Source organism: Panthera uncia, chromosome D4 (assembly GCF_023721935.1).
Source record: "Panthera uncia isolate 11264 chromosome D4, Puncia_PCG_1.0, whole genome shotgun sequence".
NCBI lineage: Eukaryota > Metazoa > Chordata > Mammalia > Carnivora > Felidae > Panthera > Panthera uncia.
In genome coordinates, this window is record NC_064807.1 from 49101368 (window position 1) to 49117026 (window position 15659).

Below are 15659 nucleotides of genomic sequence, written 5' to 3' on the forward strand. Positions count from 1 at the left end.
CCCTTGGTATTAGAGGGACATAAAAGATGTGGCCGCTAACTTTGAGGCAGTTACAATTTCAGAGGTGGTAAGATTTCTGTAAAAGAGAGTCACATGTGGTAGAACAGATAGAATTAGCTTGTGAGCCTCATGAGTAATGTGGCCTGATCCTTCAATTTTGTAGAAGAAATATACACAAAGAGGTGAACGTGATGTGTCCAAGGACACACAGCCAGTAGTAGTGGAGCCTGGTGTCCAGTTTCTGTCGGGAGGGGCAGGAAGTCTATCAAAATGTCCAGCAGGTGGTCGGCTATACTGATCTGAGGTTGAAAAGGCAAGTCTAGGTTAAGGAAAGGGATGGCAGGTTACCACAATGCAAGTGGTAATTAAACCAGAGATGTGGGGGTGGGGGGAGGGCGGTTACCCACAGGGATGGGGACAAAGAAAGTATCTGTAGAGAATGGGACATCTCCGGAGGGACAGCAGAGAGTGGCCTGGAGAGAGAGACAGGGTGAAATCTTACCTGCCGAGGTCGAGGGATGCATTTCAGGAAGAAAGTTGTCAAATACAACATGGGAACTTAAGACAGAAAAATGTCCCCCAGGTACCTAGTCCTTGAACCACATGAAGGGAGCTGGGGTATGACTTTAAGTGCCACGTGCAGAGGCAGTACCGGGGGAGCCGGTGTCTCTGACCCACTCTTGCTCTTGTAGACTTACGTGAACACCACGCTTTATGAGAAGTTTGCCTACGCAGGGATCGACTGCTCGGCTGAGGAGGCAGCCTAGGACCAAGCCCACCCACCTATATGTTCTGTCTCCCCTCCACTGGCATGACAGACCCTTGATGCCAAGCAAGCCAGCAAGACTGTGCCAAGAGAGGTGACCTAGAACATAAACATGTACATATATTGCTGTGTGTCTGGGACTTTACCACAAAAACCCGTGTGTGTGAATCTATAGTACACTTTGACTCTCATAGGACTGTATATACTGTTTTGAGTAAGAATGTGCTGAAATCAGAATGCCTGTTTGTGGTTTCATATGCAATAATATATTTTTCTAAAAATATGGACTTTACAGGAAGGTGTGTGAGTACAATTACTATAATGCATAACTCATTATCATCCTAGGTATTTTTGATATTTACCTTCATAGTGAATGCTATAAAATCTTTGGCTCTGTAGAAGAAAGATCTTGTTAGTAAACCTAAGACCGGCCCTGATAGTCCGGGTAAGAAAAGTGGGGGAAATAGGTTAGTTCTATCAGGGTAGAGGTTAACATCTAAAAGAGATCCTGCTGTCCATCTCTTAACTTTCTCCCTCGTGTATAGAAGCCATCCCACTTTCACTTGGTCATTTGTCAACTTCGTCATGTGTTTCCAGACCCCACCAGTCAATCCAGAATGCTAACACCTAAAAGTAAGCTTCAATCTCATTGCATACAAGTCTAAGAATCTTTAGAGAAGTACAAGTTTGATAAATTAATGAGATTTGGTTTTAGTTTCTCTGGTAACATGGATTTGTGCATTTTAAGAAACTGAAGTAGGAAGCCTGGAGTTCCACTTGGGAGACATGCGACATTTGTATCAACTGAACATCCCTACATGTATTGCACGTTGTAAAGTTTCAGTGTTGATCAGTTGTGAGTTTACAGTTTATACCGTAGGCACATGTTGCACTGAGGTCATACAGTAAGTGAATAAATGTCTTGCCTACCCACTTTTCGTCCGGGAATGTTTCTCATAGGTATTGACAAACATCTTTATTATACTTTAAAGTTATCCTCCTTGAACTTGTCAGTAAGATTCATGTAGAGCAGCAGGTGGGTACTCGGCCAGACAGGGGCTCGCAAGCTCCCAGGATTGGAAACATCGAGAAGTGTTGTGTCTAGTTCATTTTCTTGCCAGGGCCATATACCTCCAACTGAGAACTTAAATGAAGAGCCCTTGATAATGAGTCCCAATAGTTTCTTTTGCTTTTTACCCAAATGCTGTAGAGATACTCCTGACAACTGCTAGCTTGAATGTATAGTATGTGGAAATGAACCACAACAAGGATGATCTGAAAATGTAAATAAGATCTTCACATTTTTCATATGGCTTTGGAACAAACGTTAAGGTTTTTTCCCCCCTGCAATAGTTTGACCTTCTTAATTATGTATTACTTAAATTCATAGTATCCGAAATTTGAATTATTTCATGTCAAGTACATGAAAAGAGACATGGCGAAGAAGTACTTGCGATAGTAAGAAAAAGATGTTCAGTGATAATTATTTGTAACTCAAAATGCCAAGGCAGCAAACCTGAAGTATGTTTGAGGGCCTGTCGTCGCAGGCACTGAGGTCCTTCTGGCACTCAGGTCTCACTACTGATTACTCAGATGCACCTGTATCATCGGCAAAGAAACCTTTGTCATTTTGCAGCATTTTAGCAACATTAATATTGAAGGTTCATCCTTAAGGGTAATCAAACTGAGTTATGTCGTATAGTTTCCACATCATCAAAAAGCAATTCAAGGAGGAGCTAACTCCTCAAAGGAATTCAGACAATTCCAATAATAGGAACACAGGTTAGAGCATGGTACGTTTGGGGGACCCACAGGACACTGCCTTAGAAAAAGGAGTGGTTATGAATTAAAATCAGGTAACATTACAGCAGTTAGAATAAAAACACATAATGCATTAGCCAAAAGACCTAAATCTTTTTGTTAACAGACACTGAAAATTTACGTTTACTTTGTGAGGAAAACCTATTCTACATATATATGAGACCTAAAAAAAAGTCTGTGTATTAGGTAAAGATGGTTTTAGGTATTGAGAGAGAAAAAGAAATGTATGCAACTTCAGACATGACCTTGATGGAAGTCACGGACTCATTGCTTCAACTTGAAACCATTGTTACTATCAATGAAGAGGAACCGAAAATTCAAAACAAACCAACTTTAATTTACCCATTAACCATTCTCCCCTCAGCAATCATAACTTAAGAAATAAACTATGGAAATTTAGCCTTTAAAATGTAATAAATAAACCTCAACAGCGCTTTCCTTTCTCCTCTTTGAAGAAAAAGGTCAAGAAACTTCATGCCATCATAGACCAAACTCTACTGGCAGCAGCAGAGGCCAGAGGGGTCACTGACACAACAAGGCAGGGACTGCAGATCTTGTCAGACAAAATGATTACTTCCTTCCTTTCAGGTCTTCTTTTACCTTCCAGAGGACCAGTTCCATGCAGGCAGTTGCATTGTCAATTGAATTGTGACCTCCAAGTAGTACAGAATATAAAACAATGTGTTAGACAATGACTGTACCCATGATATCACCCACAGCTGTTCTCAAAACAAAGCCTGGAGTTAATGTTTATAAAAAATTAACACTGGTCACTTAGAAAAATGGTATTTTGTTTGCTTTGTAAATGCTGTACATAAGTCTAGATTAGCAAACATCTCCCTTTTCCTATGTAGCCTGTCCTCACATGGTGACTGCTTTGCTGTGACTAGATAGCTCATGGGCGCTCTCTCTCTCTGGAAAGAAGGTCCAGAGGGAAGGTAACAAAGGGGCAGGTATTACAAAAAGAGATCCAGCAAGGAGTAAAAAACAGTCTGTGAGGAGAAGTAGAACTGTCTACACAAAGAATGACCTCAGATACAAGAGTACATGATTTAAAAGAGTGGATGAAATTTACCCAAAATATAAAGTCTATAGTTCTGATGAGGATAATAAATGTATGAGATTAAATGAGAAAAATCATACTAGCACTTCTAAAATGGTGTATTTTTCATTTGTGTTATTCTGAAAAATTCTGAAAAAACAAAACAAAGTATCTGTATTTTTATATAAGCTATTTTTTAAGTGAAATATTTTCATGTGTAAGGCTTAAGATGGATTGCAATAGAACACATTTTATAGTAGAATTTTGTAGGAGCTCTTTGAGATGTATTTTTAACAAAGCAGGTAAAGATCCACTTTGAGATTGTATTAGTGTCTCACAAAGAATGAAAGAAAAAGACCATAGGGGTACAATATGTATTTTGTACAATTCATGACATGATCAGAAGGGCTTCCCATATCTTAGGTATCTTTAGAAACAGCATTGTAACAAATTTTAACATGCTCAGAATTAATTTTCTTACACTTCTGTATTGTACGTAAGAGGAAACTATATGGGCATGAAGGTATCGAGTAACTGACATCTATTCCAAGGCATGCACTGCTCAACTGTGCATACAGCAATGCCACTAACAAGGGAGGTGGTAGCTACACTTGTACACCCAACATTAGACAAGTTAATCATCAGCAAACCCAGAAAATGTTCTGGGAGCAAGATACACTAATTGAGTAGAAGTCAAGTGCACATATAATGCATGTATTGAATTTGAGCTATACTTCTTCTAACAACGCACCATTTACTCTGGGTGAGATAACCTGAACCCAGTGAATTTCATAACCTCATTTAATGAAAAGCCTATATGAAAAGGGGTACACAGCAAAATTTAGAATGGAATTCGATCTCCACACCAAAAGAAGTTTTATACATGAATTCAAAGGCCAGGCAATTTGCCCAACAATTATCTGGCCATCATTTTCTGTATAGCTGCTGATTTGATGCCTGTGGAAGATCCAGGACTATACCTGGCAGTGGGCATTGGCTTTTTACATGCTTTCACATAAGCAGGTACAAGTTTTTCCACTATAAGAGAGAATCCATGAATAAGAACCTACCTTAAGCATTTCAGAGGGCAGAACTTTTACCATCAATCACATGGTTTGTTTACTTAAGTCAGACGTAGGGTCCTGGTATTTATCATTAGCAAACAGGCTCTTACCATCATCCTGAATAATCCTCTGTAGGTAGTCAGCCACCAGACTCTTAAGGGATCTTTTGTAAGGCAAGCCTAGTCGATGAGGAAACAGAACTGTTGTGTCCACAACTGAAGTGTGAATTAACTGTCAAAAGAAAGAGAAAATCCTATCAGAGATTTTTCCCAATGAGTAACCATATAGATAGCAGCAACAATAATGGTAGCAGCAGAGTTATGCTACAAAAGCAAGTAACATGAAGCAGTTATGATGTAACAGTGACTAAGCATGCTACATGGAATATCCATTACAACTTGCAGAGTAATTCAATGAGGTAGACCTTTTGTCCCTTCTTTACAGTCAAGAAAACTGAAGCTCTGAGAGATTAAGAAGGGAGTTAGTAGAGAACCCAGAAATCAAATCTAAGACTTTGGGAACCACTTTCCTACTGTGAGAGCACCACCAGGGGGCAGCATGAGGGCAGAGAGGGTCCATCAAAGACTGGGGGGAGATGCAAAGCCATGCCCCTACCACCTTGGGACTCAGCTGAGGGGGGCACACCTCAACCTAGCACATGTCCCACCGCAGATTAGTGGTTTACTTGTCTGTGTCCGGGGAGGGGGCATGGACAAGGACTGTGTCCCGTCTAGCTCCAAATTTCCTGTGCTTATACATGTAAGATGGTGAAGAAATTTTTACAGAAGTTTCAGAAAGCAGAAAATAGGATAGATAAAGAGCAGTCAGACAACAGAGCCTAGAAACAGTTTGGATTCATTAGGAGAGTTGCATTTTTTGAAAGGTGCATGCAAGAAGATTAGCCTCAAGAGTAATTTAAAGACCCACTGAAAACTGAGGTAATTGGAAATTTAACATTCAGCATGCCTAGAAGCACTTAAATTCTCCTTTAATGTGTCAACTACCAACGAGACACCAGTTCCTGGCTGCAGAGTATTGAGTAAATAAAAGAAGGTGGTGGTGGAAACAGAGACAAACAGGAAAATCCAGGAGTTATCTGGACAGAAGAAACAGACTGAACACAATGAGGAATCACGATGGCTGGAAATTGTGTGGTCTGGGAGACAGGTGCAATAGGATGGCTCCTGAACAGTTTGAGAGGTGAGGTCACTGAGGTGATGGAAGGTGAGGGAAGGACATCCCTGGAAAGAGCGTTCTTACAGAAAATTTATGTCCCCACCTCTCTTTCCACACAGGTTGGCAGGGTCTGAGTGGAAGCACATTCCAGTATTATCTGTCACATGCAGAGACAACAATGCTATTTGAGACAAATATCTATTCTTTGAATCCCAGCTTTACATAGAAAAAGGCTGACATTCACCTATGAAATGTAAATGGCCTTACTGGTATTCTTGCACTAAAAAAGAACTAGCCCTTCTTTGCCTGAAGGTAAGTCCTAGGGTGGCTCAAAGTTCTAGAGTCTCCAAAGTTCTAGAGCTGTGCTGTGCCCTCTGATAAGCCACCAGCCACATGTGGCTATCTAAAAAATTCAAAAATCATTTTCTCAGTCACATTAGACATATTGTAAATGTTCAATAACCAAACGTGGCTACCATCTACCATAGTAGATAGTGAACATATAGAAAGGCCGATTGGATGCCAGTGTTCTAGAACAGGGGTGGCCACCAAACTCTGTCTTTAAGTGCCCAGTTGTGAATGTTTTCAGCTTGGAGACCACACAGTCTCTGCTACAACTATTTAGCAGTGCTACTGTAGCATGAAAGCAGCTACAGAAGATACAGAAGTGAATGGGAGCAGTGGGTCTAACAACTATATTTGCAAAAACTAGGTGGCCAGCATGGGCCATAGTGTTCTGACTCCTGTTCTAGAACACACAGCAAAGAACAGATAATTTTAACCTGAAGTATATTACAGGGGAGATTTTCAAGTAGATCATGCCAAAAAAAATGAACATGACATTTGATTTTGAGTGTACCTATAAACCTACCTGACTTAATATGAAAAAGTGTCTCTAAGGATGTGAATAAAATAAACTGTTAGATAAACTTAGTCTTCCCCATTTGAGTATTAAAGACAATTATTAAAGAGGATGTTAAACAATGATTTTGGTTTTATCATAATTAATGATAACCAAATGACTTTAGCTGTCTTATATTGTAGCTTCTATTATAAACCTATAATAGTTGGACTATGTTATCAACATGGACAGCAGTTATTTTCTTCTTAGTTAGTGGGGGAAATCAACAATCACTGATAACAATGAAAATGACTATCATCTTAACACATACTGTTTTGTAAAAGTATAAGCCTGTATTTCTTTACCTTAAGAGCATAAAGACTGTTTTCAAAGCTGTGTCCAATTAAGACAGTGTCAGCACTGAACAGGTTCAACAGGATGGCTTGGACATCACGGATTGAAGTTTTGATGTTCTTCAGGTCCTCTTCGACCACACCAGAAAACCTGCCCCAATAAGACACATAATGCATAGAAGTAACTTACTGGATTTCATCAGGTATGGTTAGAACACATTACTGACCCAATGTGAGAAACATTCACTGAACAAAACAAAGATCTGACTTATGACCATCAGCTGTCCCTTCACTAGGTTATATTTGTAACCTAGTAAAATTTATAATACGGATTAATTTATGTAAGGCTGGGAAGGCAGGAGGCATTCCAAGTTCACAGGGTTCCTTTGAACGCTCCTCTTTGTAGAAGCTCAGTTTCATCCATTACAATTTAGTTAAGTAACCTATCTCCCATTAAAGTAAGCCTAAAAAAGCTGCTGTGGAAAGCAATATGGAGGGTCCTCAAAAAATTAAAAGTAGAAATACCATATGATCCAATAATTCCACTACTGGTTATTTACCCAAAGAAACCAACAACACTAATTTAAAAAGCTATATACACCGCTATGTTTATTAAAGCATTATCTACAATAGCCAAGACATGGAAGTAATCTAAGTGTCCATTGATAGCTAAATGGATAAAGAAGATGTGATACCGCTCACCCTACACACAGGAATAGTATGCAGCATTAAAAAAGAATGAGATCTTGCCATATGTGGCAACATGGATGGACCTAGAGGGTATTATGCTAAATGAAATAAGTCAGTCTGAGATTTCACTCACATGTGGAAATTAAAGAACAATCAAAAAGCAGAATCAGACCAAATTGATGGTTGCCAGAGGGAACGGGGATAGGAAGATGGGAAAAATGTCAGAGGGGAATGGGAGAAACAGACTTGTAGTTATGGAATGACTAAGTCATGGGGATGAAAAGTATATCATAGGGAATAGAGTCAATGATATTGTAATAGCATTGTATGGTGATAGAGGCTTGTGAGCATAGTATCACGTACAGAGATGTTGAATCACAATGTTTTACACCAGAAGCTAATGTAACACTGCATGTAAAATATACTCAAATAATAAAAATATAAAGCCTATAAATGAAATATGGGTAGCATAGGAGAGCAAATGGAGTCCTAGGTAGAGTCTAGATAACCTATGCTTGAATTACTTTATGACTCTGCTATTTACTTCCTCCACAGATTCCCAGAAAATTACTTAACCTTCTGGGCTCAGTCTTATCTGTAGAGTCACTTACCAATCTTAATGGCTTATAGGGACCCAATGAAATACATAAAAAAAATTAAAAAATAAAAAAAACCAAAAAACAAAAAAAACCTACCCTAGTGGCTTTCATGAAGCATTTTCTAGATAACTGTCCAGAAATATGGCTACTGCTATGCTGTACTGCAATTTAGGAGAAAAGCAAATGATAAAAATACTGGGAAGGTATTTTGAACTTAAACTTTATATTGACATTATGGTCTCCTGTCAAAAACAAAACATACCTGGCTCCGCTTCTATTTAATATAGTATTGGAAGTTTTAGAGCAATGAGGCACGAAAAAGAAATCAAAGGCATCCAAATTGGAAAGTAAAGTCAAACTGTCACTATTTGCAGATGACATGATTTTCTATATAGAAAATATAAAGACTCAACAAAAAACTGATAGACTAAATGAGTTCAGTAAATTTCCTGGGCACAAAAATCAATATACAAAAATCTGCATTTTTTACACTAACAATGAAATTTCATAAATAAAATCCCATTTATAAGCATCACAAAGAATAAAATACCTAGGAATAACTTTAATCAAGGAGGTAAAAGACCTGTACACTGAAAACTAAGACACTGATGAAAGAAATTGAAGAGGACAACAGTATATGGAAAGGTATTCCATGCTCATGGATTGGAAGAATATTGTTCATATTTCTATATCACCCAAAGCAGTCTACAGATTCAATGCAATCCCTATCAAAATTCCAATGGCATTTTTCACAGAAATAGAACAATTTTAAAATTTTTATGGAACCACAAAAAATCCTGAACAGCTAAAGCAATCTTGAAAAAGAACAACAAAGTTAGAGGCAACACACTTCCTGATTTCAAACAGTATTACAAAGTTATAGTAATCAAAGCAGGTTAGTACTGATCAAGAGACAAAGGCAGAGATCAATGGAACAGAATAAAGCCCAGAAATAAACCCATGTACATATGGTTAAATAATACATAACAAAAAAAGGAATGAATAGAATGAATGAATATCCAATGGAGAAAAGTTAGTTTCTTCAATATATGGTGCTGAGAAAACTGGACAGCCACATGCAAAAGAATTAAAGTGTATTATTATCTTATACCATACTCAAAAATTAAAAAGTTATCAACTATAAGTCCAGCAACCACAAAACTCCTAGAAGAGAACAGGCAAAAAGCTCCATGACATTGGCTTCAGAATTTTTTTTTTTGGCTCTGACTCCAAAGCAATGGCAACAATAGCAAAAATAAACAAATGGCACTATATGAAACTAAAAGGCTTCTGCACAGTAGAAGATACCATCAACAAAATAACATACTGAATGGGAAAAGGTATTTGCACATCATTTATCCAGTAAGGAGTTAATAACTAACCAAGAAATAGATAGAATTCCTACAACTCAACAAAAAATCCCAAACAATCCAATTAAAATTAGGCATAGGATCTGAATAGACATTTCTGCAAAGATATACAGATGGCCAATAGGCACATGAAAGGATGTTCAATATCACTAATCATCAGGGAAATGCAAATCAAAACCACCATGAGATATCGCCTCAGACTTGTTAGAATGGCTATTGTCAAAAAGATAACAGGTATTGGTGAAGATATGGAGAAAAGGGAACATTCATTCACTGTTGGTGGGAATATAAATTGTGTGGCCACTATGAAAAATATGGAGCATCCTCAAAAAATTAAAAATAAAACTACCATACCATACAATTAGTGCAACTAATTACACTTCTGGGTATTTATCTGAAGAATAAGAAAAGATGTACATACTCCAATGTTTATTGCAGCATTATTTTCAATAGCCAAGATACAGAAACAACCTAAGTATTCATTGATGGATTAACTGATAAGATGATGTGGTATATGCAATGGGATACCACTTTGCTCTAAAAATGAATGAAATTGGGGCACCTGGGGGGCTCAGTCAGTTGAGCGTCCAACTTCGGCTTGGGTCATGATCTTGCAGTTGACAAGTTCAAGCCCCTCATTGGACTCTGTGCTGACAGCTCAGAACCCGGAGCCTGCTTCGGATTCTGTGTCTCCCTCTCTCTCTGCCCCTCCCCCACTCATGCTTTGTCTCTCAAGGATAAATAAATGTTTAAAAAAATTAAAAATTAAAATGAATGGAATCTTGCCATGTGTGACAACATGGATGAACCTAGATGGTATTAGGCTAAGTGAAATAAGTCAGAGAAAGACAAACACCATATGATTTCACTTATAAATGGACTCTTAAAGGCTAAACAAATGAACAAACAAAACTCATAGAGAACAGAATTGTGGTTTCCAGAGGGGAAGGTGGTAGGAAGTAGAAAAAACAGATTACGCAGATCAAGAGGTACACATTTCCACTTATAAATCAAAGGGATGTCATGTACAGCATTGGGACTACAATCATCAATACTGTGTTGTAAATTTCAAAGCTGCTAACAAAGTAAATCTTAAAAGTTCTGACAAGAGTTTTAAACTCTGTACAGTGACAGATGGTAACTAGTCTTATTGTGGTGAACATTTCACATGTATACAAATGACAAATCATTATGTCATACACCTTAAACTGATAATGTGTGCTAATTATACTTTCAGAGTTAAAAAAAAAAAAAAGATACCTGAATCCATCATCAAGTCATCAAGCTTAGGGAATGTGATAATTAATCAAATATTTGGATTAAGAGGAAGTTATCAAGGGGTACTTGGGTTTATTTTAAAAACGTTTTTAAAAAATGCAAGGCATTGAATGCATTTGAAGTTGTTTTGAGACTCCATAATTATTTATAATGCAGACCCTTCAGTTACCATTTTGTCACTATGAATACCAATAACTACCCAAGTACTTCCTGACCTGTTCCAAAAAGCAGGTAGGAAAGATTCCATTAAGGCCATGGAAGAATAAGTACCAATCAAAGTACGATAACTGTAAGTATTTTACAATTCTGTTTGCCAATATACCCCAATACAGCTGGAAACAACAACAACAACAACAGTAAAATAGGGCTATTAGGATATGGCCAAAATGAGTAGGAAAAAAAATCCAATGAGGTCAGGAGAAAGATTAGTATACAAAATATATTTTCTGATCATAACTTTTCCTGAGTTTTGTGCATACAACCATTTTTATGAACTGTGAGGGACTTTATATTAAAAAATGTTTATTAGAATTATCTATAAATATTCTCAAAATTCATCAAAACAACTTTTAACTTACATGACCACTTTGCTTGTGTTCTAAAATGATGGACATATACACATTATATGACACACATACTTTATATATAATATATATAAGATTTTTTACTATATACACTATTACAATTATATTATGTATACTATATAAATTCTATATAGTATATATATACCATATGATATATATACTCTGTGTATAGATAAGTCCTATTTAGATATCTAAACAAATCATATATATACTCACTCACATATAAATAAGTAATTTTAAGTAGTATTGGAGAATTTGTTAAAATTGAATAAATATAATCCCACCAATAATAAACACTTCTTATTCTAAAGTGAATTCAGATCAGTGCCTTCTATTTTATTTTTAAATATACAAATATGTCATTTTATATGGCTCATAAGCCTTAAGGAAACCTAAATTTAACTGATCAATCATATCACTGGTGTTTCATCTGAGGTTTATAAAAATTAAAGATGCATCTATATTGTACAATTTCAAGTTAGCATTGAGTTTGGGTCAGAAATAGGTCATACTTTAATAATAATGATTATTAGGAGAATCTGCCTTGAACTATTACTTTGCAAACCATATCAAAGCCATGTATACTCAGGGACATGTCTATAAGATTGCAGATATTTTATCTAATGACAATTTTTACCTAATGGAAGAAGATAACATGGTATTTTCAAAAGGAACTGATTAATGATTTAACAAATGAATGAATAAGAAAATCTATTCACTATTTGTACTTCTCTCACCTCCTAACTACCACTCCAACATGTCAACATTCAACAGGGCTGAAGCTTTGTCTCTTATTTAGGGTTGTAACCTGGGATCTAACACAGTGTCTGTACAATTTTATCAAGTACTTAATAAAATATGAATGTTCTTGAACAAATCAATGAATTAAAGGAAAATAGCGTAACTCATGCTCTAACACTAAATGAATACAAGTACAAAGCTAAAATGCACATAAACTACATGTTGAATATTCTATAGTCTCAAAAACCAACACTTTTATGTGGATCCTGAGAAACTTAACAGAAGACCATGGGGGAGGAGAAGGAAAAAAAAAAAAAGTTAGAGAGGGAGGGAGCCAAACCATAACAGACTCTTAAAAACTGAGAATAAACTGAGGGTTGAAGGGGGGTGGGAGAGGGGAAAGTGGGTGATGGGCATTGAGGAGGGAACCTTTTGGGATGAGCACTAGGTGTTGTATGGAAACCAATTTGGCAATAAATTTCATATTAAAAAAAAAACCAACCCTTTTATATGACCCGTACCTAGTGTTATAGTCAATTACTTCTTCATCTGGTTTCACAAATGTAGCATAGACCACCTGAAGGCTGGAATCAACCACCGTCACTTGTGTAAGTTCCAAACCTTTGGCTGTGTAGCACTATCAAGGGGGAAATATTAAACTCATATATCATATTGAGTAAACATATTTTAACATCTAAGATATCTTAAAGGAGTATTTCTAACTAGAACATACAATTTAATCATATTATTCAGATTTACTAACAAAAGGCAGTCAGTGGATCTGACAGTCTTGTAAAAGATGTTCCAAGCTTTAATTTTTTTCCTTAATGTTAGTAATATTTCTGCTAAGAAAATAATTTCATTTTCTGGGCTTAGTCTTTACAATTGCTTTCATTAGAGATCAGTGCTATCCAGGAGAGCCTTCTGTGATGATGAAATGTTCTACTGCTGTGCTGTCTAATATGGCAGCTACTAGCCACAGGTGGCTACTCAGTATGCGAAATATGACTAGTGTGACTGAGAACTTGAGTGTTATTATATTGGCTAACGCAGTTATAGATCTTGTTGAATGAAAAAAAGGAAAACTTTACCATAAATATTAATGTGGCACTGGAGAGGACAACATGCTAATATTTGATTTCAAAGCCTGAAGCAGCCTGAATTGTTTCCAGTTGAAGACCTAAGCTGGAAACTGAACAATGTCCTTCTCTATTTATTGTAATTCACTCTAAAATCCGCTCTCCAAATAGAATAGAGGGAATAAAAACTTTATGTCTTGGTAGAGACAACCGTTCATGTGATGTTTGACACGTCCCACGTACATTCCCTTATTTTAGTGTATCTGATTCTTACTGTTACCGTGGAACGATTATTAACCCCCTACTTGACAGAGTAAAACATCCACTATACCTGCTCCAGGGTGACAGGAGGGAAGCAGTGAAGCTTCCCAGGTCATACGATTCAGTTCTGTTTGTTCCCTACTTTCTCGTATTGATTCTCAGACAAAGAAAAATCGCCATAAATATTTTGCTGCCTCTATAAACCATAGTTTCTGAAAATTCGTTCAAGTTTTTATGCTGATGCTGGGGATAACAGTATTATTTGTAACATTTTCCACCTGCACAATTTCAGCAATTTGAGCAGGAGAAGCACCACTGGTGACAGATTAAGAAAAATTAATAAATAAAAAGAGACCCACGGACCAGTTCCTGGCCTCATTTCTTACTAAGTACAGGAATTCCCCCAAGTCACCTCTCCTGCACTTCAGTTGCTTCTGAAGATCGGTGAATTACACGCAGAATTATGTGGCCTCAAGAGAAAGCCCAGCCAAGTGATGTTACACACACCATGCCAAGTGCTCCACAAGGATTCGGTTGTAATTACTGCAGTAAGAGAGAAAACACGGACGTACCACCTCACAGTTCACAGCAAATACACCATGATTGCCGTCAGGGGGCGGAGACTTGACAAAAGTCTTCACAAAGCCCTCTAGGTTTTCCTTTTGGTCATGAACGTGAAGCTGAAATAAACATTGCCAAATAAATTACTGGCTATTTCTGCAAGCACCGTTAAGCTCATAAAAATTTCACCAACTAAAAATTAGCTTAATTAACCCTTTCAAATTCTTTCACATCTCTGGAGGCAGCAGCTGTGGTTCTGAAACAAGCAGCGGTCTGGGTGACAAGCCCTACCTTGGCGACCTGACACCCGGCAGAGCCAAGGACACCTTCACAACAGCTGTACCGTGTTTCTGAGCCACCGAGGACTGCAAACCAATCAAAAAATAAAAATCAAATCAGGCAAACCTTATAAGGCAGAGTGGCTCACTCCCAGAGCATGTGTCTTATCTTACCCTCCAAGACCTGTAAGGACACTGTGCAAGTACTTGATGTTACTCCTCCCCGTAGTCATGTTTTTGGATATTCATAATGAACAGGAAAAACCAACTCCTGGAACAGAGTTCTTGTGGGTTGCACTTTGAAGGTGAATTACAGTTACCAATGTCCTGAACACCTTCCACCCCCTTACTTCTCTTATTTCGCCCTGATCCCTCAGCTCTCCTCTGGCATCACCCCCTTATTCTGCTTGGACTTAACCTCAAGTATGTTTTCAACATCTTCCCCACTCCCTGACCTTTTTTTCCCCACTCTCTGACCTTTTTACTCTGGCTGAGGGGCTCCAAGTACCACATTCTCCCTTCCTATGTCTGAGTTGTTGATCTGATCCAAGAAACATCACCCAGTTATGTAGACTGAGACCACGACGCAGATGTCACCTCCAGCCTTGGCTGGACCTACCAAATCCTGATGCCCTCTTCTTCTGTATCTTTGCCCAAGTACTATGTACATTTTCACAGCTATAATCCCAAATCTTCCTATCTCTTACCCCAATCCCATAATCCAGCTCATCTGTTCCTGTATCCACCTTAGCCCTTCTTCACTCTGGCCCAAGGTAATGTTCTCCCAACTCTTCCTATTACTTCCTTCTGTCTATAGTGGGTTCTGCATCAGTTTTCCTATAAAATGGGCTAGAATGATCTCCTTAAAGCACACATATTCATTATATCACTTTCCTCAAGTCATTCCCTTGTTTATTACTGATCAAATGCAAATTTTCTCAGGCTGGTGCTGAAGGCTCATGCTTAATCAGTCTTACATTACTCATCCAATCTTGACATCCCACAGCTTTCTCTTACCTTCTCCTGTGATAAGTAAAGAAAGCAGAGAACCAGTATTAACAGAACATCTGTTATAAGCCAGGACTTTGACATGTCAGCTCACTCAATCGCCACATAAAGCTCATTCTATGAAGGTGGAAACAAATGCTCAGAGAG

At 37.7% G+C, this 15659-nt stretch overlaps 2 protein-coding genes across 4 annotated transcripts in view; one reads left to right on the plus strand and one right to left on the minus strand.

The window, feature by feature from the left end:
- TEK (TEK receptor tyrosine kinase) overlaps positions 1-3685 on the plus strand; it is a 106502-nt gene extending 102817 nt beyond the window's left edge. For all 3 annotated transcript variants that reach the window (XM_049623002.1, XM_049623059.1, XM_049623104.1), the window contains one exon: positions 693-3685. In XM_049623002.1, coding sequence (XP_049478959.1) covers positions 693-767 — 75 coding nt within the window. In that variant the 3' untranslated portion in view covers positions 768-3685. The remainder of the gene's footprint in view (positions 1-692) is intronic.
- LOC125920349 (RNA exonuclease 1 homolog) lies at positions 3152-14616 on the minus strand (the record flags this gene model as incomplete). The annotated part of the gene is made up of 6 exons (XM_049627574.1): positions 3152-3240; positions 4804-4924; positions 7076-7214; positions 12847-12962; positions 14238-14345; positions 14518-14616. Coding segments are annotated over 6 exons (666 nt in total), but the record flags the coding sequence as incomplete, so codon positions are not given.
- Between the last annotated feature and the right edge of the window lie 1043 nt (positions 14617-15659).